General features: G+C 42.6%; 1 protein-coding gene across 3 annotated transcripts in view; it reads left to right on the top strand.

Moving 5' to 3' along the window:
- The window catches only part of PLEKHM3 (pleckstrin homology domain containing M3), a 171,053-nt gene that overhangs the window by 20,609 nt on the left and 124,876 nt on the right, over positions 1 to 25,568 (top strand). For all 3 annotated transcript variants that reach the window (XM_045198279.3, XM_024564256.4, XM_053919019.2), the window contains exon 3: positions 14,823 to 15,758. In XM_045198279.3, coding sequence (XP_045054214.2) covers positions 14,823 to 15,758 — 936 coding nt within the window. The remainder of the gene's footprint in view (positions 1 to 14,822; positions 15,759 to 25,568) is intronic.

Raw genomic sequence — 25,568 nt, 5'->3', positions numbered from 1 at the left:
CAAAGAGCAGAGGGCGGAATGAGAGCTCCACCTGGAGCCCAAACAGGTGTACTCCTTTGATTAGCAAGCAACCTCTGTTGGGTTTGGGTGTCTTGGAGTTCACGGAGATTTTTATCACTGCACCTTCGTAACTGTTCTAAATCCCTGGTACAGCCGAAGTTAGGAGAGTGGCCTAGTTCCAACTTCAGTTTCCCTATGTTGTTTTTTTTGTAAATGCAAGAACCAGACCTACTTTAGGTTCTCTCTTTAGTGTATTATGATTGTGATTATGATTTTTTAATTCTCCATTTTAAAAGACTTGAATGTTAAATGATGTTGAAACATAAGTACTGAATGGTGTTTTGAAAAATAAACTGTAATAAAATGTAAAACTAAACTGCAAAACTAAACTGCAAATTAATTTGCAGATATTTCTATAGCATCACCTGGCCACCTTCACTCATGAGATACACATCTTAGCAGGAATTAGCAGAGTTGGACAAGTAGCATGTCAGGTTTCTGATGCTTTTTCTTTCTGGCATGTTCTGGAGAGCAGGCAGGATAAATCATGTTTTTATTACTAGCCAGGTGAAGGGCAAAGGCAAGCAGTGAGTGCCTACTGGCCATACATGCTCGGGCTGAGGGCAGAGAGGGGTCCTAGAAACACGGCTGGTCACCCGCTCTGCTAACTGCAATTCCTACAGCCTTTGGGGTGGACGTGCCAACATCCAGGTTCATTTTAGTCTAAATCAGCCGAGATCTTTGAGCTAAGTTTACTTTAAAACCTTTGAAATTAGTGATCCAAACTGAAGAAAGGCTTACTGTTTCTCCTGAAGGAATATGCCAAAAGCAGAGGGAGGCGGTGTCGTATCCTGGCTAGAGCTGGAGAGTTGGGGTCCGGCCAGACCTCGTCCTTGAGCTCCAGACTTGCATATCCGGCTGCCTGGTGAACATGTCTGTTGGAATGTCTCACAGGCACTCTAAATTCAAAGCCACCAAAAGTGACCCATCATCCTCCCATGGCCCACTCCTGCTGTTCAAAAAATTAGCAGGGGTTAGTGAGAGGCTGGGGACTCCTCAGAAGAAATGAAATTTAGTCACATTGGCTTCCTTTGATGAGCTCAACTTGATGTTGTGTCAAGCTCTGTCACTCTCTTACCTATGGGCTTTATTACTGCAATTTTTTATGCTTCCTCCAGTTGATTTTTTCCCCTGGCTCTTTTTCTGAGCTCACCTTGAGTAGCTTAAAGACTTACCAGGAGCCTTGACTGCTGCAGCTCAGTGGGTTGGGTGTGGTCCCACAAACTGAAAGCTTGCCCGTTAGATTCCCCCTCAGGGCACATGCCTAGGTTGTGGGCCAGGTGTGCAACTGGGGGCTTGCGAAAGGGAGCCAATCAACGTTTCTCTTGTACATCAAGGTTTCTCTCCCTGTCTTTCTCCCTCCATTCCCCTCTCCCTAAAAATAAATAAATAAAATCTTAAAAAAAAAAAAAAAGGCTTACCAGGTATGGCTTTTCTCCTCGCCCTTACCTTCCTTGTCTTCTGCTTCCCTTATCCCTCTTTTTTCCCTTCATAACAACAAGCCCACGGGTCTTCTTCATTCGGTAGGACTGCTGCACCTTCTGCCTCCTTCAGTGATGAATGACTGGGCTTTTGAGCCTTACTGAGGATAAATGCTGCTTTGGGTATAAAGCAGACCAGGTTCTGGCATAGTGAGGGCACGGTGTAGCTGGGGTAAAATATCAGCTATTTGTTAATGGGCAAGCCTGTCTGAAGAAGGCCCTCTGGTCAAAAGAAGATAGTGTATTGGTTAAAAACACTGTCTCTAAACAAGCAAACAAAATATAACCAGAGACATTGAAATAAAGAACAAACTGACAGTAACCAGAGGGGAGAGGGAGGGGACAGTGGGGGAGAATAGGGGAAGGGTTGTCAAGGAACATGAATAAAGGACACATGGACAAAGCCAAAGGGGGTAGGTTTGAGGATAGGAGGCAGGGATGGGTGGGGTGGGGGTGGGGGGAAAATGGAGACAATGTACTTGAACAACAATAAAAAAAAAGTTGAATTTTACATTAAAAACAAAACAAAACACTGACTCTAAACCTATACTGTTAGTTTCAATCCTTGTTCCAGTACTAACTAGCTCTGTAACACAGGGCAGCTTTCTTAATCTCTGTCTTTATTGTTATTATTTTTGTCATATTGTGTGGAAAATGGTAGTATTCACCTCAGTTTCTTGTGAGCATCGAATGGGTTAGAATATCTAAAGTACTTCTTAGAACTGTGTTTAGCACATAGTAAACACTCAATAAACGTTTTAAATGTTTAACAATGTTAATTTTATATTATTAATTGAACTTGAAACTCATGAATGAGAATGAAGGTGACTACCAATCACTGCTAGTTTTCCCTGCAGTCTATTTCATAAAATGGCCTCACGAGAAATATTCCTTGAATTTACCTTCCTGCAATATTCTTTCTCACAGCTGCTAACGGGTTTGTTAATGAGAAATAGACCACTCACTCCCTCTCACATGCTGACTTGTGATCAGCTGTTTCCTGTCTTCCATGCTACAGTTCATGGTCACCGAGGAAGGGATTGCCTCTTACTCATTGTTTTATCCTCCATACCTAAAATAGTGCTCTGGAAATAGTCTGTACTCAAACATGTTTTTAGTGCCACAGCTGGTAAATAGGGGCACCTGGATTCGAACCCAGGTAGTCTCCCTCCAGAGTCCATGCTCTTGATCACTAAGCTAGACTGTATCCTCACTTTGGAAACCAGTAATCAATCCTCAGGCTCCAGAATCCTCCACTTCTAAAGCCTTATTGGCAGTCAGTCTCCGTGGGGGTAGAGGGTGGGAAGTAGTGTGGAAGAAATAGGCCTGGATAATGTTTGTCGAACTAAAATTAGTCTCTCAGGGGATCAACTGGTTAGGAAAAACTGAGACACTCCAGCTCAGTCTAGCTAAAAGCAAGGATTGTTTTCTGCATTTAACATATTTGCTAAAATATATGGACAGTACAAAGCTGGTCACAGCTCTTCTGGAGACCGAGGAACTGCAAAAGGAAGACTGTAACTTTGCTTTTCACATTCTCAAATGTTACCAGTGCAGGGGGCTTAAGTGCACTGACTCCCCTGGGTTTGTAACCATGGAAAGGTGGTCTCGGGTTTTACCCCATCTTTGGCTGCTTCTTTTTAGTCTTACTTAGAAGCATGCAGAACACTCTAGATTCTGCATTGCCTCAGGCAGATGCAGACCGAGGACAGACTTTTTCAGATGGAAAGTTGCCTGTGTTAACGGATAAAGTGTCCTGCCAGTGGGTCCTACTAGGCTGATGGTGTGTGGCTTGAATCCATCCTGGTTAACACTATCTGGTCTACCTGGGGCTTGGATAGTAATGTCAAAAGGATTAGCTCATGGATTGACAGGAAGGAATAGCTCCAAGGTAAGATGGCAACAGAGGCAGTTATTTCTAAAGAAGCCAAGGTAGTGGTGGAGAACAAAGCTTCCGAGGGTCGGCTCCTTCCCTTTCTGCTATCCCAGTGTCTGCCATGCCCTGGGCAGCTAGAGGGAGGTACAACTGGGCGCTAGCCCTGAGGGAGGGGCCTGATCCCCCTGCAAGAATGGCTCATGTCGAGTTTTAGCACTAACCTTAGTTCTATGCACACGTGCTCTTCACAAGTATATGTACTTAACCCTTTCCTCCTTTGCATCGCTGTCATCTTGTTCGTGGTCACTAACTAGTGGTTCGGTCATGTGCACCAGGAGACTTCCCAGAGGATTAGAAAAACAGGGTGTTAACGTCATAGAATTACAGTCCTGGTATAAACATGTATCTAGGTAGGAACATACCTAGTCACATGAACATAAGGATGTTAGATATGTTATCCATATGAAAAATAGGTTATGTGCACACACACAATATTTATATTGGTACAGCTATACCTGTAAGTGTGTGTACATAGTAGAGGAAGGTGAGGCTCTCTGGAAAGAATACTCAACTAGGACTCAAATGTATCGTGGAGGTTTGGAAAAATCTACTTGTCTGTTGCCTTTTGTTTATAAACCTACTGAAGCAGGTTAAATTATTTCTACAATCCTTCCCAACTTTAAAATTACATCATTCTAGGATGTACTTGAACTGACCCTGACTCATGGTTGTGTGGGAGCTAATTACTGTAGTCAGATTGGTGATGGAAATATAGGTATGCTTTCTGTGTGCCTTGTAACTCTACTTCTGGATGAACTGCTGTTGTACTTTTAAAATGAATTTTTTTTTAAAGAAATGCTTTGCATTAGCTCTGAAGCTCTGAAACTCAACAGACTGCCAGAATCTGACTTACTTTCCCTCCCTGACTGTGTTCACATTTTCATCTGCTTGCCAAGGGCAGTGGTCAGCTGGGCTTTTGTTTCAGTCGGTTTCACTCTCTGGTGACCTGGTACCATTCCTATGGCTGTATTTTCTTGTTCTAAGTACTTTAGGAGATGGTCTCAAGCAGAGATTTTCTTTAGGGCTAGAAAAACCATGGCAGTATGGTTTCTTTATCCTGAGTTTTATGTTACTCTGTTTTGATTCCCTTTCCCCCCATCTTTCACTTGAAAAAAAAAAAAGCCAAATTTGGAACTTATACTAAAATGACTGCTTTTTCAATTATGATGTTTCTCAAAAGCCTTGGAGCCAATAGAGGTGGGAATATTCCTGCAGGCTTAGAACAAGTGAGGTCACCAGGACATGGTCTCTTGCTGAATTTATGATTCACCCTTCAGCAAGATTAGTCAGTGCAAAGAAGTTGCTAAAATAGGTCAAAGAAAGTTGATTTTTTATATGGTTGTATAGTTTCCATTGGTTACATTATTGAATGTTGGCCAGTGGCAGCTATTCGGAAACCTAACGTGCCTCATCAGCAGCCCCTGTTCTGATTCCTAAAATTTCTATATGGGAACTCTGAAAGTGAAACATCTGACTTTTCTGGTGGATGCTCTGTTAATGTATTTTATCTTTCTTGGCCAGGAAGAACTATAGTTACTAATTTGACAAACTGCTAAAGTTACCTTCTTAAAACACAGATCTTTTCATGCTGCTCTGTTCACAAAAATGAATCATGGTTCCCCATTTTTTACAAAACCAAGTATAAATCTTATAAAGCATCCAGATATGTTGCTAACCTCATTGCCCACACCTTCCGTCAGCTCCTCTACATGCCATTTTTGAATGTGCCATGTCCTTTCAAGCTTCCGGCCTCTGCTCATGCTGTCTCTTCATCCCAGAATCCTTTCCCTGCCTTTTTCACTTTTCAAATCCCCCACTATCTTTCTAGGGCCAATTCAAATGCCACATCCTTCCTGAGACCTTTCCATATTTTTCTCAATTAAAATTCATTTTTTCCCTTTCATCCTATGTTTCTATAGCACATTTTATTTTTATTCTGCTGCACATGTTAAGTAATTGCTTGTACATCCATCTCCCACACCAGGTTGGAAGTTCTCTGATGATATGAACCATACTGTAGAAAACTTTGTATTATACCAATATGAGCATATGCAAGGTGTTTGGTTGAATTTTATGTATTGGTGCTTGGAAAATCAGGACAGTACAGTTTGGGTGGTTTTTTTTTAATTTTTATTGTTATTCAATTACAGTTGTATGTCTTTTCTCCCCATCCCTCCACCCCACCCCAGCTAAACCCACCTCCCTCCCCCACCTCCACCCTCCCTCTTGATATGTTCCATGTGTCCTTTATAGTAGTTCCTGTAAATCCCCTCTTCACACTGTCCCCACCCCACTCCCCCCTGGCTATTGTTAGATTGTTCTTAACTTCAATGTCTCTGGTTATATTTTGTTTGCTTTTTTCTTCTATTGATTACGTTCCAGTTAAAGGTGAGATCATATGGTATTTGTCCCTCACCGCCTGGCTTATTTCACTTAGCATAATGCTCTCCAGTTCCATCCATGCTGTTGCAAAGGGTATAAGCTCCTTCCTTCTCTCTGCTGCGTAGAATTCCATTGTGTAAATGTACCACAGTTTTTGGATCCACTCGTTTGCTGATGGGCACTTAGGTTGCTTCCAGTACTTGGCTATTGTAAATTGTGCTGCTATGAACATTGGGGTGCATAGGTTCTTTTGGATTGGTGTTTCAGGGTTCTTAGGGTATAATCCCAGCAGCGGAATTGCTGGGTCAAAGGGCAGTTCCATTTTTAGTTTTCTGAGGAAAGTCCATACTGTTTTCCACAGTGGCCTCACCAGTCTGCATTCCCACCAACAGTGCACTAGGGTTCCCTTTTCTCCGCATCCTCTCCAACATTTGTTTGTGGATTTGTTTATGTTGGCCACTCTGACTGGTGTGAGATGGTACCTCACTGTGGTTTTAATTTGCATCTCCCTGATGGCTAGTGATGCTGAGCATCTTTTCATATGTCTTTAGGCCCTCTGTATGTCTTCCTTGGAGAAGTGTCTGTTCAAGTCCTTTGCCCATTTTTTAATTGGGTTGTTTGTCTTCCTGAAGTGGATGTTTTGTTTTTTACAAAATGGAAATTGCTTCTCTTTTCATTTTCCTTATTTATAGCTTGAGTGAAGTTGAATGACGTTTGTTATTATTAAGACTATCATTTAATGAGAGTTAACCACATTCCCAGTTCTGTGCTAAGACATGTTCCTTGTTTATCTTATTTAATATTCATAATAGTTTAACATGATAGATGATATGGTTCTGATTTTACAAATGAGGAAGCCGAGCCTTAGAGAAGTTGGCGTCACGCCAGGCCATGCAGCCAGTATGTGGTGGGGCTAGCGTCCCAATCCAGGCTGGACATTGGAGGCCACTCATAACCACCCAATAATACTGTCTCTCAAGGCTGAGGAAGTCTAGGACTTATTTTCTCCACAAATAAATCAGAATTTGATCCAGATTGAAAATCTAGATTTTGGAGTTCCACTCTCAACTTGTACACTTTGTGGTATAAACTTGGCCAAGTCATTTTGCTTCCTGGAATCTCTTTCCAAATCTGTGAAGTTGGTTAGAATGTTTTCAGAAGCAAATAATATCATACTCAACTAAAAGTGGCAGAAATAGTAAGGCCACGTATTACATATATTTTCACCTAACAGGTGGCTATTGAACACTTAGTGAATGTCAAGTACTGAATGCAATGAACACTGAAGAAGTTCGTGTGTAGGTGGCCCCAGGGTCACCAAGGATCCAGGCGCTTTCCATCTTTTGCTCTGCTCTCTTCCGCGTATGGGTGACATCTCTTCTCTCCCCTCATTGGTACCAGAAGGTGATAGTATTCCCAAGGATCATTTTCTTATCTATCAACAGCCAAAGTCAGGAAGGGAAAGCAGGGCACCTCCTCTGGGTCTCTCTCCAACACCTTCTCAGTAGCCAGAACTGGGTCACATGCCCGCGCTGAAAGCAATCTCTGGCTGAGGAAAATAGAATTACTGTGATTGGGTTGAACAAATCACAGTTCTTTCCAGGGGGCTTGGGAGAGGCCATCTCCTCTAAGCATATGCCACCATACCTGAACAAAATAGGGTTCTGTTGGTAAAGAAGAGGGGATGGGGAGAACTGGCCAATAGGATAAGCAGCTAACAGGTTCTGCCTCTCATGGGGTGGGCCAAAAAACTTTCTAAGTTTCTATGATTCTGTATGTTGCCCAAGGTACAGTAATGACATGCCATTTATATTAAAATCTGTTGGCCTAAGTATAGGAGATTCTTTATATTTAATGTCTACAGATTAGAGAAACAGAGTAGAAAGCTTACTATGGCAAAGACTGAGCATAGTTTGAAAGCTGATGTTTGGAAGTTTCTGGGTGAAAAGTTCTATTAAGATGAGAGATTACCCTTGTCACAGAAGGCAGAAAGTCTCTTTTAAGAAGTTGGTTAGGGGAGTTGATCTCCTAGTCAGGATCGTGCTTGAGAACTGCAATTGACCGTGTCTGGATTGACTTACACTCTATCACTGCTGCCCTTAGCAAAGACCTTAGATGCCAAAGGTCCCTAAGTTGATGTATCTAGCCAATGTGTAGCAGGTATACTATAGGTTGATTTCTACTGGAGCTTACGTAGGTAATATGTCTTTTCCCCTAGGTTTATTGTCAAGAGAGAACAAATAGGATATTTTCTTTTATCTATGGAAAAAAGGTATGTAAAGTAGCTTACAGGAAAGATATTACTGGAGCCTAGTTCATTTCTACCAGAATGAGTTTAACAAGTATCTGTGAGCACTGCTGTGGACCATATTTTAAGCGTTACAAGGCTCAGCCCTTCTTTGGTTTCTGTAGCACCACTCTCTCTGTGTTCTTTGCTATAGACATTTGGGGCAGTGTCCTGTTTAATTAGATCCTGTTAGACCTCACTTTTCTCATATGCCTCTAATGAGGAGAACGAAGACCTAAAATTAGTCAAAAATTTTTTTCCTCTAGTTTCTGGCTTACACACCGTCAAATACTATACTATGATATAAATAGACTTGGAATACTGTGTTTTGTTACCCAGAAATGTAAAGAAAAGAGAGATGATTATGATGGGGAATGTCAGAGAAGCCTTCATAGAGGAAAGGATGTTTCAGCTGAACTTGGAGGGTGGAGCACAGTCATTGTGGAGGTTAAGGCAGCATGTGTGTGGGACGGTCAGGAGGCCAGTCTGGATCAGGTCTGAGTTTGGGAGAGTGCAGCAGTGGCCTCAGGTTATGGAGGACCTTCAAAGCCAGACAATTAAGCGTAATGTGATAGGTTTGGCAAGAAGTACTTGGAAATTACTTGAAAGTCAAGATTAAAAGGGTAATTACAAGAAGTTTGGAAGTTGGCAGAGTTGGGGAATTGTGAGGGGGAAGGATAGCAGGGAACCTTCTTTCTTAAAGCTTTTGTGTCCGTGTAAAGGGACATCAATTAGGCTAACACTCCTGGCCTCTCTTCTTCCTTTGCGCCCTTCACCCCTGGGGAGGCGTGACTTACGGGGAGGGTTAGGAGAGGAACCAGGCAGTAAGAGCACAGCCTGTCTCACAGGAAGCACTAATTCCGGCCTGCTCCTCCAGGCTTGCCCCTCCATTCATCAGCCTGCCATGGGCTGTCCCCCATGAGGGGCAGCCTGTGGAGATCACGGCTGCTTGTGCCTCAGAGGTAAGGCTGTATAATCCTGGGGTTCAGTGTGTTAGGAGGACCCTGTGAGAAAAGCCTTAACTATTGACCACAGAGTCTAGGGGAAGAAGGAATCCAGTGAAACAAGGAAGAGATGGCAAGGGGCGAGGTGGAAGGTTTTCAGGATGAAGGCCCTTATAAGGATAGGGTAGAAGGCAGGCAAGGTGGAGGAGTCAGAAAAATGCCTGGGTTAAAAAGGAAGGAGCTCTACACTGGAGACTGGTAAGTACTTTATGATGAAGGATCTAAGAAGTCTAGGATGTTACTGTTGTGGAAGAGAGAGTTAGGTCTCTGGAGTCAAGATGGGTGAGGAACCTCTTTGATGACGATTCTCAAACCAGATGGCAACTGCATATCTATATCTTTTCCCACTTCAGTGACTTCACAGTGCTTTCCCTCTGAGTCTGCATGCATCTCAGCATCTTTCCCAATACAGGGTTCCAGGCAGCAGCAGTCAATGGAAGTTGCCTTGTGTCGATGCTTCAGACAGTGCCACAAGGGGCTGTTACTCTAGGCTGAGGGTGGGTAGAGCTAAGAGCAGGTCAGTCTGTAAGAGGTGAGGTCCAAGAGTCCCCCTGGAATTGGAATTGAGGAGCAGAGCTGAGTCCTGAAGCCTAGAGGTGGTAACTAACCCCAGAGAAGCGTGCAGTCTTAGAGGAGAAGGTGGGGCTGGCAGGTGGATGGCCAGTTCTCAGGGAATTCTGTGCCTCTGAGGAAGTGTAATTACATTCTCTCATGCTCGAGGCTATCAGTGTGATGTCGGTAGTACCTGGGCCAGAGCTGTGAGTTAAGGTTGAACCAAGTGGCACTGAAGTCTAGGAAGCAGGGAATGGGATCTGGAAGTAAAGAGAAAATAACAGTCGGAGTACAGGTAATTAGCCTTGGCCATTCATGAAGAAGAACCTAATTGTAGGGGGTATCTTAGTTTGAAGTGACACTGTAGTTTCTCCTTTATCGGGCTATTCAATTTACTGTATAGATCTGGAAGTCTCATATTAGAGTCCTTTACCAAAACCAATTGTAAATACTTGGAGAACTTGTTATCGTGTCTTCAACAAGGCCTAGTGCCCTGCTTTGCGTGTAGTTGGTAATCAGTAAATATGTGTCAAATTGCTTTGCTTCCTTCTTTTTGAGCCCTTTTAATAGTTGTAAATCCTGTGTCCTAGGCTTCCAGATCTTAAAATCATCTATCCCTGTAGCTGACTATAGCATAGATAATTTACAGGGAAATTGGAAAGAAAGATGATGAAGGGCAAACGAATCACAATGTATCTGCCAGACTTCGAGAGGCAGTCCTTTTGGGTTTGTCTACCACAGCGTGTGATACCATTGTGTTATGAGTGCTCCATTGACTCTCCACTTTGGCTTTCTTTCACATTTTTTCATTTGTTATAAGAATTTAAATGTTTCCTTTAATTTGCCTAGACAATTTTGATTTGGAATATTGATACCACGTGGGCTTTGGAGTTCTTTGGAAGCATGAAAATGTTGCTCTTTGTCTCCCATTCTAACTGGTGCCTGATCTTCAGAATCCTGTTCTTGTGACTTCGTTCACATACCGACTCGGGCGTTTCAGACTGTCTTGGTAAACCAGGTTACCTAAATGTTTTGTTTATGGCTTTCTGGAACATGGTGGTTTTTTAAAAGACAAAATTATATAAAATAACCAAAATGAAAGTACATAGCAGTCAATAATTATATGTGCTAATATATGTGAAAGTACCTAATTGTTATGTATATTATTACATGAATACATATATAGACATTACATATAATGTCTGAAGGCTTTATATCCAATGGTACACAGTCTGGGCAGGACGATCTTGGGTGCTGGGGTATGGAAGAAAAAATGGTTTTTTTGGTTTTACCTTTCTTGTCAATTTTTTTGGAATATTTTATTATAACAATACATATTTGATGAATATAAAATAGAATCTGAAATGAGAACTTGAAGGTCTAAATAGCAGTTGACAGAGAACATGGGAAACAAAGGAAGATTTAAACGACACCGTTAGGGCACATTGTGCCAAATCCAGAACGTGAGAAATTCTAAAGGACAGATGGGACTAATCTCTTCAATAGATACCTGTCATTGAAAAGGAGGAAGAGAAAACTGTTATAGACTTAAAGGTACTTAAAAGATACAGCAACCAAATCCGTGTGTGAACCTAATTTGAACAAAGCATCTGAATTAAACAAGTTAGACCCAGACCAAGTGTGAGATAAGGAATTACTCATGCTGTTGGGAGTGAACATAGTATCTCATGTATATTTTAAAGTTCTTATTTGTTAGAGATACACCCTGAGGTATTTATAATAGAAATGATAAAATGCCTGCAACTGGCTTTCAAACATCCCAGCAAACAACTACAGCAGTAACAACAAACACTGAAGAGCCAGAGTCGGAGTGGGGTGGGGCGGGAGAGATGGGACAAGAACGGCGGAAACGTGATTTTTGAAGCTGAGGGATGATTACGTGGGGATATTCATTTTACTCTTTTACCTGCTTTTGAGCGTGTTTGAAACTTTCCATAATGAAACCTTAGAAGGCCAAGCTAAGGGCGTGGACTTCAACGTGTGGCTCCTGGACGCTCGTGAAGGGTCAATCTAACCAGGGGCCCCAAAGGTTAAGCTGGAACGGAGTGTGGATGGGCCAGGACTGGGGAGGACTAGAAGTGGGAGCCTGCTTAAGAGTTTGATTAAGGTGGCAGCCATGAAAATGGGAATGTTTTTGAGAACAGATAGAGGAAATAACGGCAAAAGCAGAGCAGTTTGTGGGCAGTACAGCAGTGATTCAGGTGTGTGATGGGGGAAATGCACTTCTTCCCCTTCAGTCAGTAGCCCTCACACCGCTGTTTATCGCCCTTACACCTCTGCACTGGCGTCATGTGACAGGAGGAGCAGGGAAAGGCATCTCCACTGAGGACGAACTGAACCAGCTCTTCGTGCTAGAAAGTGGGAAGCAGAGAGGAAACAAAGAGTTCTTTTTTTAAATGTTTTAAGTAAGGAATTAACTGTCTGTGGTTGCAGTATGAAATTTACAGGCATAGCAATTTTGACCATCTTTCTCTATTTCATCGAGGCAGTACGACAGTCTTTGTCAGTGGTCCCATCTGAATCATTTCTTGTTAGTTAAGACGTATGTTAATTTGTAAAATTGAACACTACAGTAATGTGGGGGGGGGTTGATTAAATGAGTTGAAACAATATGGTCTGGGGAAACAAAAGTAAAACTATAGTAAATTAATGAAAGCGTAGGTTTAAATTTGTAACTTCTGCTTTGTCCGTAGAAAAAATATTAAAAATAAACTTTAAATCCAATGAAAGTAGCAGTTGTTAGAAATTAAAGAGAAATGGCAGTTCTCCAGTTCTCTACAAACAAAGATAATTAATACTTCACACCCAAAATATTAATAAGGCCTGATATAAGCAGGCACTCCAGAGAGGAATGCACACCCCAGAGAATAGTTTTCTGATCACATTTGCCTTCTTCTTGAAGCTTCTTTTTCACAAAATTACTACACACTCAGTCTTTAATTATGGGTCACTTCCTATGACTAATACCCCCTCTTCTGTCTCCAGCTAACGTACCTATTTAGAGAGAGCCAAGCTGAGGTGGGGAAAAATATTGAAACACAATGCATTTTTTTACTCTTCTGCATCAAGAAAGTGAGGGAAATTGCGACACCCCCTAAGACGACTTCTCATTCCGTGCACCCAAGGACTTCTCCTGTACCACCCTAGCTGGTACAGCTAGAAAGAAGTGAGGTTTTAGTCAGCTTTGCTGCTGGTTTCGGCCCAATTAAAGTAGACTTTCTAATTCACGGTAGCTTCTGTAAAAAGCTCTCAGGGAGGAAAGAAGAGGAGAGGAAAATTCCTAGCTAAAAGCAAGAGGAGTGGTTTTTATTTTACCCAGGGCTGCATAGCTGAGCCGCTGGGTCACAGGAGGGATGGGGATGGAGGGAGGCTTGGTTAGGAGTCCTATTATGGAAAAGGTGGAACTATCATCAGCGCCTGATGGAAATGAGAGGGGCAGAGGCGGCGGCGGTGTCTGGCAGCACTGCCTCCCTTGTTGCATTATCAGAACAGAAAGAGAACCTGAGAATAGGCATCCATTATCTCTTCCTACAAAGGGATTAGTGTGGGTTGCAAGAAATTAATGGCTTTTGCATTAACACAAATACTAATGAATGTCAGGACCAGAGATGTGAAGCAGGTAAAATAGGCTTTTCTCTGCCTCGTTTCTTTCCTTTTCTCTTTTGGCTTGCTATTTTAAGATCTAGATCTGTGTTACTGTTTTTTTTTTTTTTTCCTTCAGCCAAGATCAGAAATCATGCCCTTTGGGAGTGTGATTGTCTTCTGTAGGGAATGACTCAATTAGCTTATGGCCGTCCGCAGCCTGTGTCAGCAAAGAGATGGAGACGTCTCAGAATAAAAACCTCTAGCAGAGAGGACTGCTTCCTCTTGCACTGCCATCATTTTCATGCCTGATAAAAATATCAAGAAGTCTCCCAAGTGATAGCCCTTGTTATTATAGTATTAAGCTTGTGTATATTGCAGCCAGTCATTGATTAAAGGTGGTATGACCAGGTACACTTCTGAAACCGAGTGGAAGGGAGGGGAGTTATATCTACTATATGCTGGGCATTGTGCTGGAAGCTTTATGTCTAATTCATCAAGCTATTTAAGGTACCTGCTATGCACCAGGCATTGCATTATGTGCTATGATATAAAGATGAAAAGACAAACCTCACCCCTGCCCTCAGTAGGGAGGACAGACTTAAAAAAAAAAAACCTTCCATATGTATTTTATTTGTTTTGATATTTAAATAAATGATTACAATCCAGCTTGATACCAGCCCACTGAAGAGGAATAACATAGTAGGGATACCTGATACCGATCCAGGGGTGTGTGTGCAAACAAGGGGGCGGAGATTGGGGCAGTCAGGGTGAACCCCCTTTCTGGAAGAGGGGGTAGCTAGTGGAGGTGGTGGGAAGGAGCACTGCAAGCAGGGGGACAGCATAAGCACAGCCAGACTCAGAGGTGAGCAAGAGCTGCTATCTAAGCAGAGACCTAAACAAGGAGCCAGTTGAGTCGAGTCTGGAGAACTGGTTATAGGACAGAAGGCTCATGAACTGGCCGTGAACACTAATGGGGCTGTCTGAGAAACAGGGGTCTGTGAGCTTCATACTTCCTGCGCTGTCCTTCCCATTGACCCCTCCTGGCGTCAGCACCCTGAAGAAAGGTGAGGCTGAGCAAGGAGTTAGGTCAGGCGGCAGGAGGAACAAAGACTCGTGTGTGGGTACTCTGTAGGGTGTCACCTAGAAAACAAGAAATCCTGGCAAAGTGTAATGGCTTTGTGGGTCCACAGGGCATAGATAGTCACAGTTTGTCCAGTATTTCTGTTTTCCACACAGGCCTCTGCGTGTCACATGGACAACATGGCTCTTCTCCCCAGTACCTGCTCTTACAATTCCACCCGCACTAAGTTTTTAGACCCGAGATTTTTCTCCAATTACATCTTGTCAGTTAGGTGCCGTGTTGGAAGTTACTACTCCTGCTGAGTTTGGTTTGATCCAGAAAGGTGCCAACCCCTTATGCATTTGGTTTCTGGCACCTGCCTTTTCATCTCATTTGATTTATTCTCATTATTGAATTAATGCAGTGCTTTTTTGTCTTTGTTTTCTCCTTCTAGAACACAAGCAGGCCTTCCCAAACATCGTGAAGAAGGGTTACCTGGAGATTAGGAAGGACCACGACAGCTACTGGCAAAGCTGTTATGCAGAACTCTCCCCTTACAACTTACACTTCTACAGCCTCGACAGCAGTGGGAATCACAGCCTCTGTGCCACGTACCAGCTGTCACACTTCCAGAGCATCTCTGTTCTGGGCAACCTCGAGGCCAGGCTGGTGGACGCCGTTCTGTATGACAATGCTCAGCTCCAGCTAAAGGCAGAGTCGCCGTGGGAGGCTCTGGACTGGGGGCAGAAGCTCTGGGAAGCTGTGCACGCCTCCGTGCCTGGTTATGTGGGACGGCAGGATGAGCTGGCAAACTCACCAGGGCTTGGTTGTCATTTTGACTGTACACAGAATCATTGTTTACAGAAGAAATCCAGTGAGCCGCTCACATGGTCCCCTGTCCCTGGTAGCCCCAAACAGTACCAAAACATCCTCAAGTCAGGGACGCTGTACAGGCTCACGGTCCAGAACAACTGGAAGGCATTTACGTTTGTGCTGAGCAGGGCCTACCTTATGGCTTTTCAGCCCGGCAAGCTAGACGAGGATCCCCTGCTAAGCTACAACGTGGATGTGTGTCTGGCTGTCCAGATGGACAACCTGGATGGCTGTGACTCTTGCTTTCAAGTCATTTTCCCCCAAGATGTCCTCCGCCTTCGTGCTGAGACCCGGCAGAGGGCTCAGGAGTGGATGGAGGCTTTGAAAGCAGCTGCCAATGTGGTGAGGAGTTCAGAGCAAAACCTGCAAGTCACACTGAGGAACAAGCCCAAGGATCAGATAGGTGGACATGAACTCAGGAAGAGCAAACGTCAGTCCGTGACCACCAGCTTCCTCAGCATTCTGACGACTTTGTCTTTGGAACGAGGACTCACTGCTCAGAGTTTCAAATGTGCAGGTATGAAGCAGATTTTTAGCCTAAAGCTTGTTAAATGATTCCAAATCTCACAACTGGAATTCAGTCGCAGCTCCTTCTTGTTGAAAAAGCTGTATTAGAACATCTGTTTGTCTTCATGCCACGCGGGTGAAGTAAGTATAGAAGCAGAGACGATAGACCCCATTGCATCCAAATGACTTTGCCAAAGCATTGCCAGACTAGACTTTAGGCTTCCTGAGTCTGCTGATTCTGTTTCCTCTGCTTCCTTAAACAAAGGTCACTGTGAATGTGTATGCCACAGATGGTCTCATAAGAGACATTTAGGCCCCAAGCTGACTACGAGCATCCTCCGGCAAGGGAAATGTCCACGGCCAGTAACTGTCATCAGTCATGACCTTGTCAAATCCTGTTAAGGTAGAATCTCAGAGTCAGCGTTGACAACAATGTGGACGTGAGTAAGAGCCCAGGGTAGATATGACTAAGCAGATGACCTCTGAGTCACGATGGGCCTGTGCCTCACTCTGGGGAAGCCTGGGCCTTCTGGAATTGCTAAGGGAAGGTGAGATACAAAGTGGAGTTCAAGGCCAGTAATCTGTTTTTCCTTAAAATCCTGTTACTGCTTCTCTCCCCTACTCCCCATTCCTCTCACCCTCCCCACAGCAGTAAACTAGACAGGAAAAAAAAAAAACCTCACTAAACTAAATCTATATACTTACTATAAACAAAATAAAATGATTTCCCTTTTCCCCACTATTTGTGATAAGAAATTTACCACGGCTGCAGCTTTAATTGGAACCCCAATTTGGAAAATTTTAAGTCATGTACATCATATTTTTAAGTACGTTGTTTAAAAATGTACGAGAGGCTCACCGCCAACCAAGGCCAAATTCTAGAATCTGTGCTGGCTCCCGCATTGAAAAGCCATCAGCGGTGCTAGCACACTGCAAACCCCCGTTTTGAATTTACGTGAGTTATGATGGTGGCCTCTTCAATTGAAAAATAATTTACCTTATGGGGGTGGTCGGGAGTAAGTGAGTTATCCCTGCCCTGCCTGGAGGGCCTCAGTGACTGTGAAGCAGCAGCTCACAGGGTGAGGTTGGAGAGAGCAGAAACACCCAGCCGGAAAGGAAGCCATACTAGGCGATGTGCGTGTATATATATGTCTACAGGCTCGGCTTAAGCCAGCCATCTACTTTTCAAAACTGGTTTTGAAATAAGGAGACACCTTTTGTAGTGCAGTTCTTTAGAAATGATCGGTATTTCAGTATCTCATTACACTAGTAAATATAGTATATTTCAAAGTTCAGACACTCAGCGGTCATTTATTCAGTGCTTGCTTTGTGGACGTTCTGGGATTATGGTACACTCCTCTGGCTTTAGGTTGCTGACAGGGGCAACACCTCTGTTGTGTTATTAGAATCAGGGAGGACAGCCCAGCTTAGTTCTCGAGGTAGGGACGGGGGTGCCTGAATTGGGAATCTTTCTAGTAAAAGGGGAAGAAAAGCCTCAGGTGTAACTTAAGGATTGTTACCCAGTTGTCACCTAATTCACCTCCCTCTCATGAGTTTGCTTCCTGCAGAAGTGTGCACTGTTCTGTGCTGCGCTAGTAGTGTTTTTAGGACTCGGGGAAGGAGAAATACAGGTAAAGGGTTCCATTCGGCAGGCCCACTGCATCTGGCAGTGGAGAAATGGAAACAGGAAAAGGACCAAGAAAGGTGAGTAGAAGAGGCAGGGAAGGGATGCTAAGTAGAAAAGAACAGGAAGAGGATTAAGTAATGGGCGGGGATAGAACTTTGGGGCAGCTGCTTTGGGTTCCATATTTAAGGGTGCCTCTCTTCGCTGTGTTCACTAAATTTGGCTGGTTGGCGCATAGGTTGGTAGCAGGGAATCCAGGAGACACGGGTAAAGTAGTCTAAAACTTATTTGCTTCGCTCAGCTTTTACCTTCGTGTTTTGGTTTGGAGTTTTAACAGGGCATAGGTAGGTTTTTAATTTGGGATGGGGAGAAGTCAATCCTAATTTGTATAGTGTGGCCGATTCCAAAGTCAAAAATGTTAATTTCATTTCATTGCTCTCTCTGCTATTGGAAACTGCTACATTCAGTTGCTTTGTGGTACATGTGGTTTTACTGGGTTGCTTTTCATTTTCTTTAACTGCCTGTGCATGCAATACTTGTTTCCTGTCTCAGGTAGGAATACTTCATCTCCTGTAGGGGGCAGAGTCTCAAAAGAAAAAGGCAGGAACTTGTTAAGCAAAGCTCTGAATGTTTTTTAAATTACTTGGGAGGCTGTTCATTATATCAAAGATTATTATAGCAGATGGAACTTTAAAAATTGATCTATGTTTCTCACAAACACAGTTAATGTAAACCAGCTGCTTCTTCGTGTAGTACTTGTGTTCCCTAACTTTGCATCCTCATAAAAACACTCATTCAGTGAAAAAGCTGGTTGCATGGCCGTGTTTACCTTCCAGAAGGCCAAAAAGTCCAGTAAATTGTCTTCAGTTGAATCTTGGCTTTATCTATTATTTTAAGGAGAAGCGAATTCACAATATTTCATGGTTTTAGCGAACCTTCTTAGACTGTAAGTTTTTATATCCACTTAGTCCCTCTCCCTTTAAATATTTTTGATGAATAAACCTTAAAAGTGGAAGATTGCACTGAGCAGCTCTTTATTAATGATGTCATTCAGTTGCTATTCAGGAGAGTCACAAATGTTGGCTCTTCAATCTGCAAAGTAGTGCAGTTGGCCTGATCGCACTAAATTCTTTCTATAGGTGAAGAATTTTCTATATTCTTCTTTGAAACTTAAAGTGCCCCTGCAGAGAAAATGGACCGCAACCATCCAAAAATGTCTGAGGTTATGGTTTTGCAAATACATGCTTGTGTATAACTGTATCTTTCTTAACATGTGCTTGAACTTTTTATAGTTGTATTTGATTACGTGTGGTTTGTCCCAAGGCCTCCTCTCCAGCTCCATGACTGCTCTGTGCTTGGGAAGCCCCAGCGGCGGTGGCCTGCTTGCTGCTCTGGAGCCCACCTTGGCCATCCCCGCCCAGCCTTTACCCCTGCTGTTCCCTCTTCCTGAATGTTTGTTGGCCTTTGAAAATTAATTTCTTTCTTTCATTCTACCATATCTTGTCTGCCAAGTTCCCGATCACATTTCTGAAACTTGGGTGCACCTGGGCAAGTCAGCGCTGCAAAAAAGTAGACAGGGTCCCTGCTCTTGTGGAACTTGCGTTCCACTAGGGAAGGTGGACATTAATCAAGTAACCACTTCATGGATGCCAAGTGGCTGCCGGGACGCGGGCTCTAGAAGAAGAGCTGGCCCAGTCATGGGATTAGGGAACTGTCAGCAGCGGTGGCAAGTGGAACTATGTGACACTGCAGATATTTGGTCACGTTTGACCTACAAAAGAGGGGCAGTTTGACAAGCTTGAACTTAGCTTTTGACCCTGAAGCTGCAGAAGGTTCTTAAGCAGAGGAGCACGTGATGAGAGTGGTATTTAATAATAATTAATGTGGTAGTGCTTTAGTACAGCTTTTCAGAAACCCCTCTGTAGCAGAAAATGAGGTGTGCTTTTCTTTGGTGAAGTTACTGATTGGGACTCTAAATGGTGTTTGTTGGGCAATGGGGAATCTGTGGCATTAAAATATTAATGCTAAAACAAATGATTATGTGGCTTATTCAAGTATTTATAAAGTATGTACCTGTAAGTGGTTCTAAGGTTGTTCGCAAATAGCTGTATAAATTAGGTTATAAGGCAGCAGCCCTGTTTTCCTCAGGAATTAGACATCTGTACATACCTATTTCCCCTTAGTAGATAACACGGTTTTCTTGGCACCGGTACACACAGATATTTTTCATGTAATTTCCCAGTAATCAAGAAACCTAGCAATTGAGTACAGTACTGTAATAAAAGGGCCCAGGGCCTTGTTTATAGTTGCAACAGGAAGATGTGAAGCTTACCTTTTAAAGCCTCCCTTTTGTGACTGCTTTGTAATCTGGTAGGGAAATCAGACGGCCCACTGTGGGACAGTGTTCCCGATTCTGAACTGAAGTTGAAAATGTTAACGGAAGAGACAGCAAGAAAAACAGCGAGCCCTGGGGATCCCTTCTGCCGTTTTCACACTGTCAGTTTTTATGGTTTAACTCCTTTGGCTGCTGTTTAACCTCTTGGGACTGCTGTTGGTAATTACGTCTCTCTGTCTGTAAGAGCTTTTTGCTTTCCTTTATTTCCCCCCAGCCCTTGGGAGGGGTTAGCCCAAGGTAGAGTTGGGGGCCGGGGGTGGGGGAGCAGGAGTTTTGCTGTGAATTCTTCAGCCATTTAGTGCAAATTCCTGTAATTACCGGCATTGTGTCCCCTCTGAATGGCACATAATGCAGCAGAAGCCATTCCTAATTGAGACCTTACAGGAGGTACAAATCCTCTCTTTGTTCAGCCTGACAAATTAGTGCCAGAAAGTGGCAGGGTCCGAGTGGGAATCAAAGGCACGAAACACAAAGATGGAACTTAAGGCTACAGTAATAACCCTCTCTTGTCCCGAAGGAAAAAAAGGAATGACCAGTGAAAAATGAAGTTTTTTTTTGTTATAAATTCCCTTGACATGACAGCACCTCGGGGCTGCTCTATTTATTTAGCAAAAGTGATTAAATAGTCGTACAACAGGGCTGCTCATTGTTTCCCTGGGCGCCCCCACCTCACAGACCCCCGCTGCCTCGGCTAATTGATTGACAATGAACCTCTGATAAAGAAGTATGTTGTTAGGCCCTGGGATGGGGGGGGAGCATTTTTCCCCCTCTCTTTGTGTGTCTGAGTGTGTGTGTGTGTGTGTGTGTGTGTGATTTCACTTTTGTTTGAATTGCCCTTCAGTTTTTCTTTGCCCCCCCACCCCTCTTTTTCCCCTTCTCCCCCTTGCTTCCCCCCCCCCAAAGCTTTTCAGCGCTTGCTCCCAGCTGACGTTCACAAACAGGTAAAGAGGAATTAGTATTGTAGTGCAGGCTTTTGACAAGTTTATCTTTGGAGTGAACTTCCTCCTTTTTCCCTGCTCCATTTAAGGCAAAATAGCAGTGTGAGAACAGGGAAAGAGGAAGGGGGCTGATTACCGGTGCTTTAAGGTCAGAAAAGTGTTTTTTTAAGTTTCACATTTGTGGAAACGGATGTCTGAAACTAGTCTTGCACTAAGATTTTCTCTTAAATTCCTTACTCAACTTTTTTGAAAAATTTGTGCACTCATAAGTTTTGGGGAGGGGGTGTTGTGGAGTAAGAAATTGAAATTTGAGTTATTTAGTCTCCCCTTAGCTCCTGAAGAGTGGGCATTGATTATTTGTGGGTAGAATCTGGCAGCTTGTGGTGTGACTTGGTGCTCCGAGGGTGCTGTAGACTGTGGGAAGATGACCAGAGCCCTCCAGGCAGATAATTAATAGCCCCTAGTTTTTATATATGCTCAACTAGCTAAACCAGAGCTAAATCCCTAATTTAACTCTGTTACAGCTGCAAAAACAAATCATTTCAAGCCCCTATGAAAGCAAAATATATTAAACAAACAGTATCGACCTTGCTAATACCACTTGGCATTTCGTGTGATAAATGAGAGTGTCTTTCTGGCAAAGGCCTGTTTTATGACATTGTTTAGACATAAAGGATACCTTTACCCTGGTAATACAAGCATCCCCGATAGAAAGTATGAGGTGGTTAATTATTCATTAAGTAGCTGCCACTCTGGAAGTAAGCAATTATTTCTGAGTTGGGCATAGTTACTTATTGGCCTTGGAGTAAATCATGCAGAATAGCAATCCTTAGCAAAAAGAGAAATTAAATGTGGAAAGTGATTATGCGTGTGAGTCTAGGAAAAGGAAGATCTGTAGGTTTTTAAGTGCTAGGAAGGGAAGTTGTATAGTATGCTCTTAAAAAAAAAACAAAACAAAAGTTCTAATGTAGCCAAAATCTGTTTTGATTTCCATGTGAAAAATTAGATCATCTAGCTTCAAAAGTGCCAGATCTCCTAAAGAAGTGAGAGAAAGAAAAGAAATAGACTTTCCTTGATATCTCCAATTCCCATCTTTACAACTGTTTTCAAATATGTCCCCACTTGCTAGGAATGGTAGTGAGGTGAAGATTTATTTGAGTGAAGGAATAGACCGGTAGCCAATTGGAGGAGAAAAAGACAATGAAGGAAAACTTAGATACGCCCCACCCCAAAAATGTCATAGGTAAAAATTGATTAGTCCCTTGCTGTCTTCTCACCTTGTATTGTCCAAGCCATTTTGTTTTTTAGTGTATTGGATTGTTGTCTTCCAGAGGAGAAATCTCTAGTTTGTGTGTTAGCCCCCGAAAGGCTGAGTTTTATTTCCCCACCTTGAATATGACCATGAAGGGGTTGCTGACAGTAAAATCCTTAAGTGGTGTTTGGTGGAGGGTTCATTTCAACAAGCATTGTTTAAACTCCTCACGGGTACCACACACATGCTCTGCCAGGCACCTTGGGATATACAAGTAGGGTGAGGTATAGGCTGTGCTTTTCAAAGATTTATAGAATCCACTCCAAAGGGTATGAAGGGCTTGAAAGGGGTGAGCAGGAGAATGGGGCTGGGAGAAAAGGGGTTAAGCTTTTAGGGCCACTGGCTTGGAGATCAATACATCCTGTCTCTGCCTATGTCAGAGACTCCTGTTGTAGAGAATTTGAGAGCGGAAGAGCTCAAGTGCTCTCTCCCCTCATTTCCCCTTTTTAAACTTCATCCTTGTATTTCCTACAGAATTAACCTCAGGGAAAAATCTTCTTGGCTTTTACTACCTGTCAAGGGTAGAACTTGAATTTCTATTGCGTGCTCCTGCAGTAGGTGCTGTGGGAGGTAGAAGAGAAGCACAGAAATGGGCTGGATCCCCAGGACTTTACAGTCTGGTCGAGGATGCCCAGAGGAAAACGAGGGGTTGTTAGACAGGTCAGGTGTATGCTGTATAGCAGTGATTTTCAACTGGTGTGCTGCAAGGATGTTAAACCATGCAATACCTGACTGTTTTGTCAGGGGCCCTCGCCTCATTTCCCTCAGATTGTCAAATTAAAACATGACAACAGCCAACACAACAATAGCTGTCTGGTATGAATGAATCAAAATTATACCCCCCCCCCCTTTTTTTTGTCAGGTAGGGAAAAGTATATTCTTTTGGTGTGCTACAGAATTTTAGGAATTAATTTACGTGTGCCATGAGATGAAAAAGGTTAAAAATCATTACTATATAGCACTTAGTTTTCTGAAAAGCATTTGGCAAAACCCTCAAGACAGGGAAACTTGGGTTAGAAGGAATTACAGTTATATAATTTTATGAATGATTGGCAGCTTTACCCAAGGATTGTTGACTAATGGGTCCCCGTCAGCCTAGGAGGTTGTCAGTAAAGGTACATGATAATAATGAGAAGCAGCATAATTTAGTAATTAAGATCAAGAACTCTGGCATCAGACTGGCTGGGTTTCCAGATCTGCAGCTCACCGACTGTGTGACCCTGGGTAAATTACTTAACTTCCGTGTACCTCTATTTCTAAATCTCAGATGTGAGAAAATAATCACATCTACCTCATAAGATTGCAGTGAGTATAAAATAAGTTAACAGGGCTTGGAATTGTGCCTGGCACATAAATATAAGGATTAGCTATTTTTATTATTTGCCCGGATGAGACGGTAATTACCTTGATAAAGACATCATAGGCATACTTATCAATTTGTAGCGCTCCCAAAACTAGGTTGGACTACTAATATGCTGAATGACAGAATCCGGATTCTGAAACACAAGCTAAGGAATGGACCAAACAAACTATGATTTAGTAGGAATAAATAGATAATCCCATACTTATATTAAGAAAATTAACTGCAAAGATAGAAGGTAGAGGACATCGGATCAAAGAGCTCATCGGAGCTCAGTGGGCATACAGATGAGGCAATAGGAAGCCAGAATCTGTGCTGCTGTGGGTGCATCAAAAGCATGCACCACAGGTCTGGTAAGAGAGAACATGTCCTCATTGTGTTCTGCACGGCCAGACCTGGACATTTCAGTTATGGATGCTGCTCTCGTAGAATAGCCACTTCTGTTGACACATGAAAGGATAGGGAAGGTACTAAATACCATGCCATGCAAATATCACCTAGAACAGGGAGGGCCCAAGCGTTGTCTCCTCTTATGTAAAGGCTGCTCCTTAGCAACTAGGCTTTCTCTGTGTAATGCCATGGGACCAAGGTAATAGAAATGTCCCGGGTGGGATGGACTTCGCTTATTTGGGATTTGATGGTCATGAGTGAAAATGAGTAGAGTGGCAAGAGCCCTGGCCAGTGAGAATGGAAGACCTCAAATTGTGACCTCGAAGCTGATCACGTCACTTGTCCCAGCTATAGTTTTCTCATCTGCAGAATGAAAAGATTTATTAATTCAGCCCTTCTGCAAATGTTTATTGAAGCCTTACTATGTTCTAAGTGCTGCGCTTGATGCACAGTGAACAAGGTCATCCCATTACGTCCTCACAGAAATTGAAAATTAGAAACCAGACAATTAAATAAGTAATTATAGCACACAACTGAACTTGAAGGTTTTTGAGTTTCCTTCCAATACTTCCATCCCTCTGGGATATTTTAGAGGGAATGGCCTTGCACTATGTGGTCCCTTTTATCTCTTGTTCTGTGATTCTTTGAATTAGAGAAAATTAGATTGATGTCCTCCATATAAGCCTCATTTAATAAGCGATATCTTTTTCCTTTGGGGAAGAGATTTTAAACCCGCAGAAGTATCACTTGAGTAAGAAGACTGGAGACAGGAATCTTTCTCCTGGCTCTGATGTCTATCATTGGAGAAATTACTTTGCTTTTTACCCACTTCCCACCCCTTTTCTTTGCAGTCTTAAGTTTCTAGGGCCATAAAATCATTTTAAATAAAAAAAAAAATAAATGTATATTAAGAATATGAATGTACACTGAAATAATAATGTGACTCTTTGGGAGGAGAACAATGTTATATAATTTGGGTTTTGAACTATTCCACATCCTAAAATTCAGAGAGATTTGATCACTTTGTATAAGTAGACCGTTTGATTTTATAGGATATAAATTTGCTTTTTTGATTTATTCCTGGTATTCTCATCATAGAAGTCACATGTTGGTCTTTGATATGTTTCAGAAGAAGAAAATCATTTTGAATTTCAGAAGATGTGGATCTTTTGATAGACCTTCCCGAACTTCATAGGCCATCGCTGTGCCATCGTTTTTTAAGCTGTTCATTTCTCCCAGTCTTTGTTGCTATACTTTGGTCTGGAAAGTTCTTGTCCCTTTTTGTAGCTTCCTTTATGGTTTGCATTGTTCTCATCATGTGTTCATTTCTGGCTCAACTTCTAAAGGAAGTGTTAATGTGCTATTGGACTGTCCATTGAGTGAAAAGTTTCTATTTATTGACCTTTCATTAGGAGAGAAATTGATCCAGGTGTGGTGTGAGGATAGACTGGGGATATCCTATCTGGTGTAGGTCAATACTCTCCTTAATTTCTAGCTAAGTTCCGTAAGACACCGAGCTTTCACAGGCTCCTCTAAGAATAAGAGCGACTTGAGAGGTTTTCTAAAATCCATTATACTGCCTAAAAGCAGAAACATACTTCAGTAAAAACTTGCCATCTTTACCAATAAATACAGCTCTAAATAAGGAAATCTAATAATAGAGTAATACCAGTTTACCTCTCACATTAATATTTGCATCCAATCATTCATTCATTCACCAAACACCAAACACAGGGGTAAACTAAAAGTTGATTTTAGCAGTAGGAAATATGCTGTATTCAGGTCTTTATACTTTGGAATA

The sequence above is a fragment of the Desmodus rotundus genome, chromosome 2, assembly GCF_022682495.2.
Source record: "Desmodus rotundus isolate HL8 chromosome 2, HLdesRot8A.1, whole genome shotgun sequence".
NCBI lineage: Eukaryota > Metazoa > Chordata > Mammalia > Chiroptera > Phyllostomidae > Desmodus > Desmodus rotundus.
The sequence above is the reverse complement of the archived record's forward strand: the minus strand, read 5'-3'. Positions and strand labels throughout refer to the sequence as shown.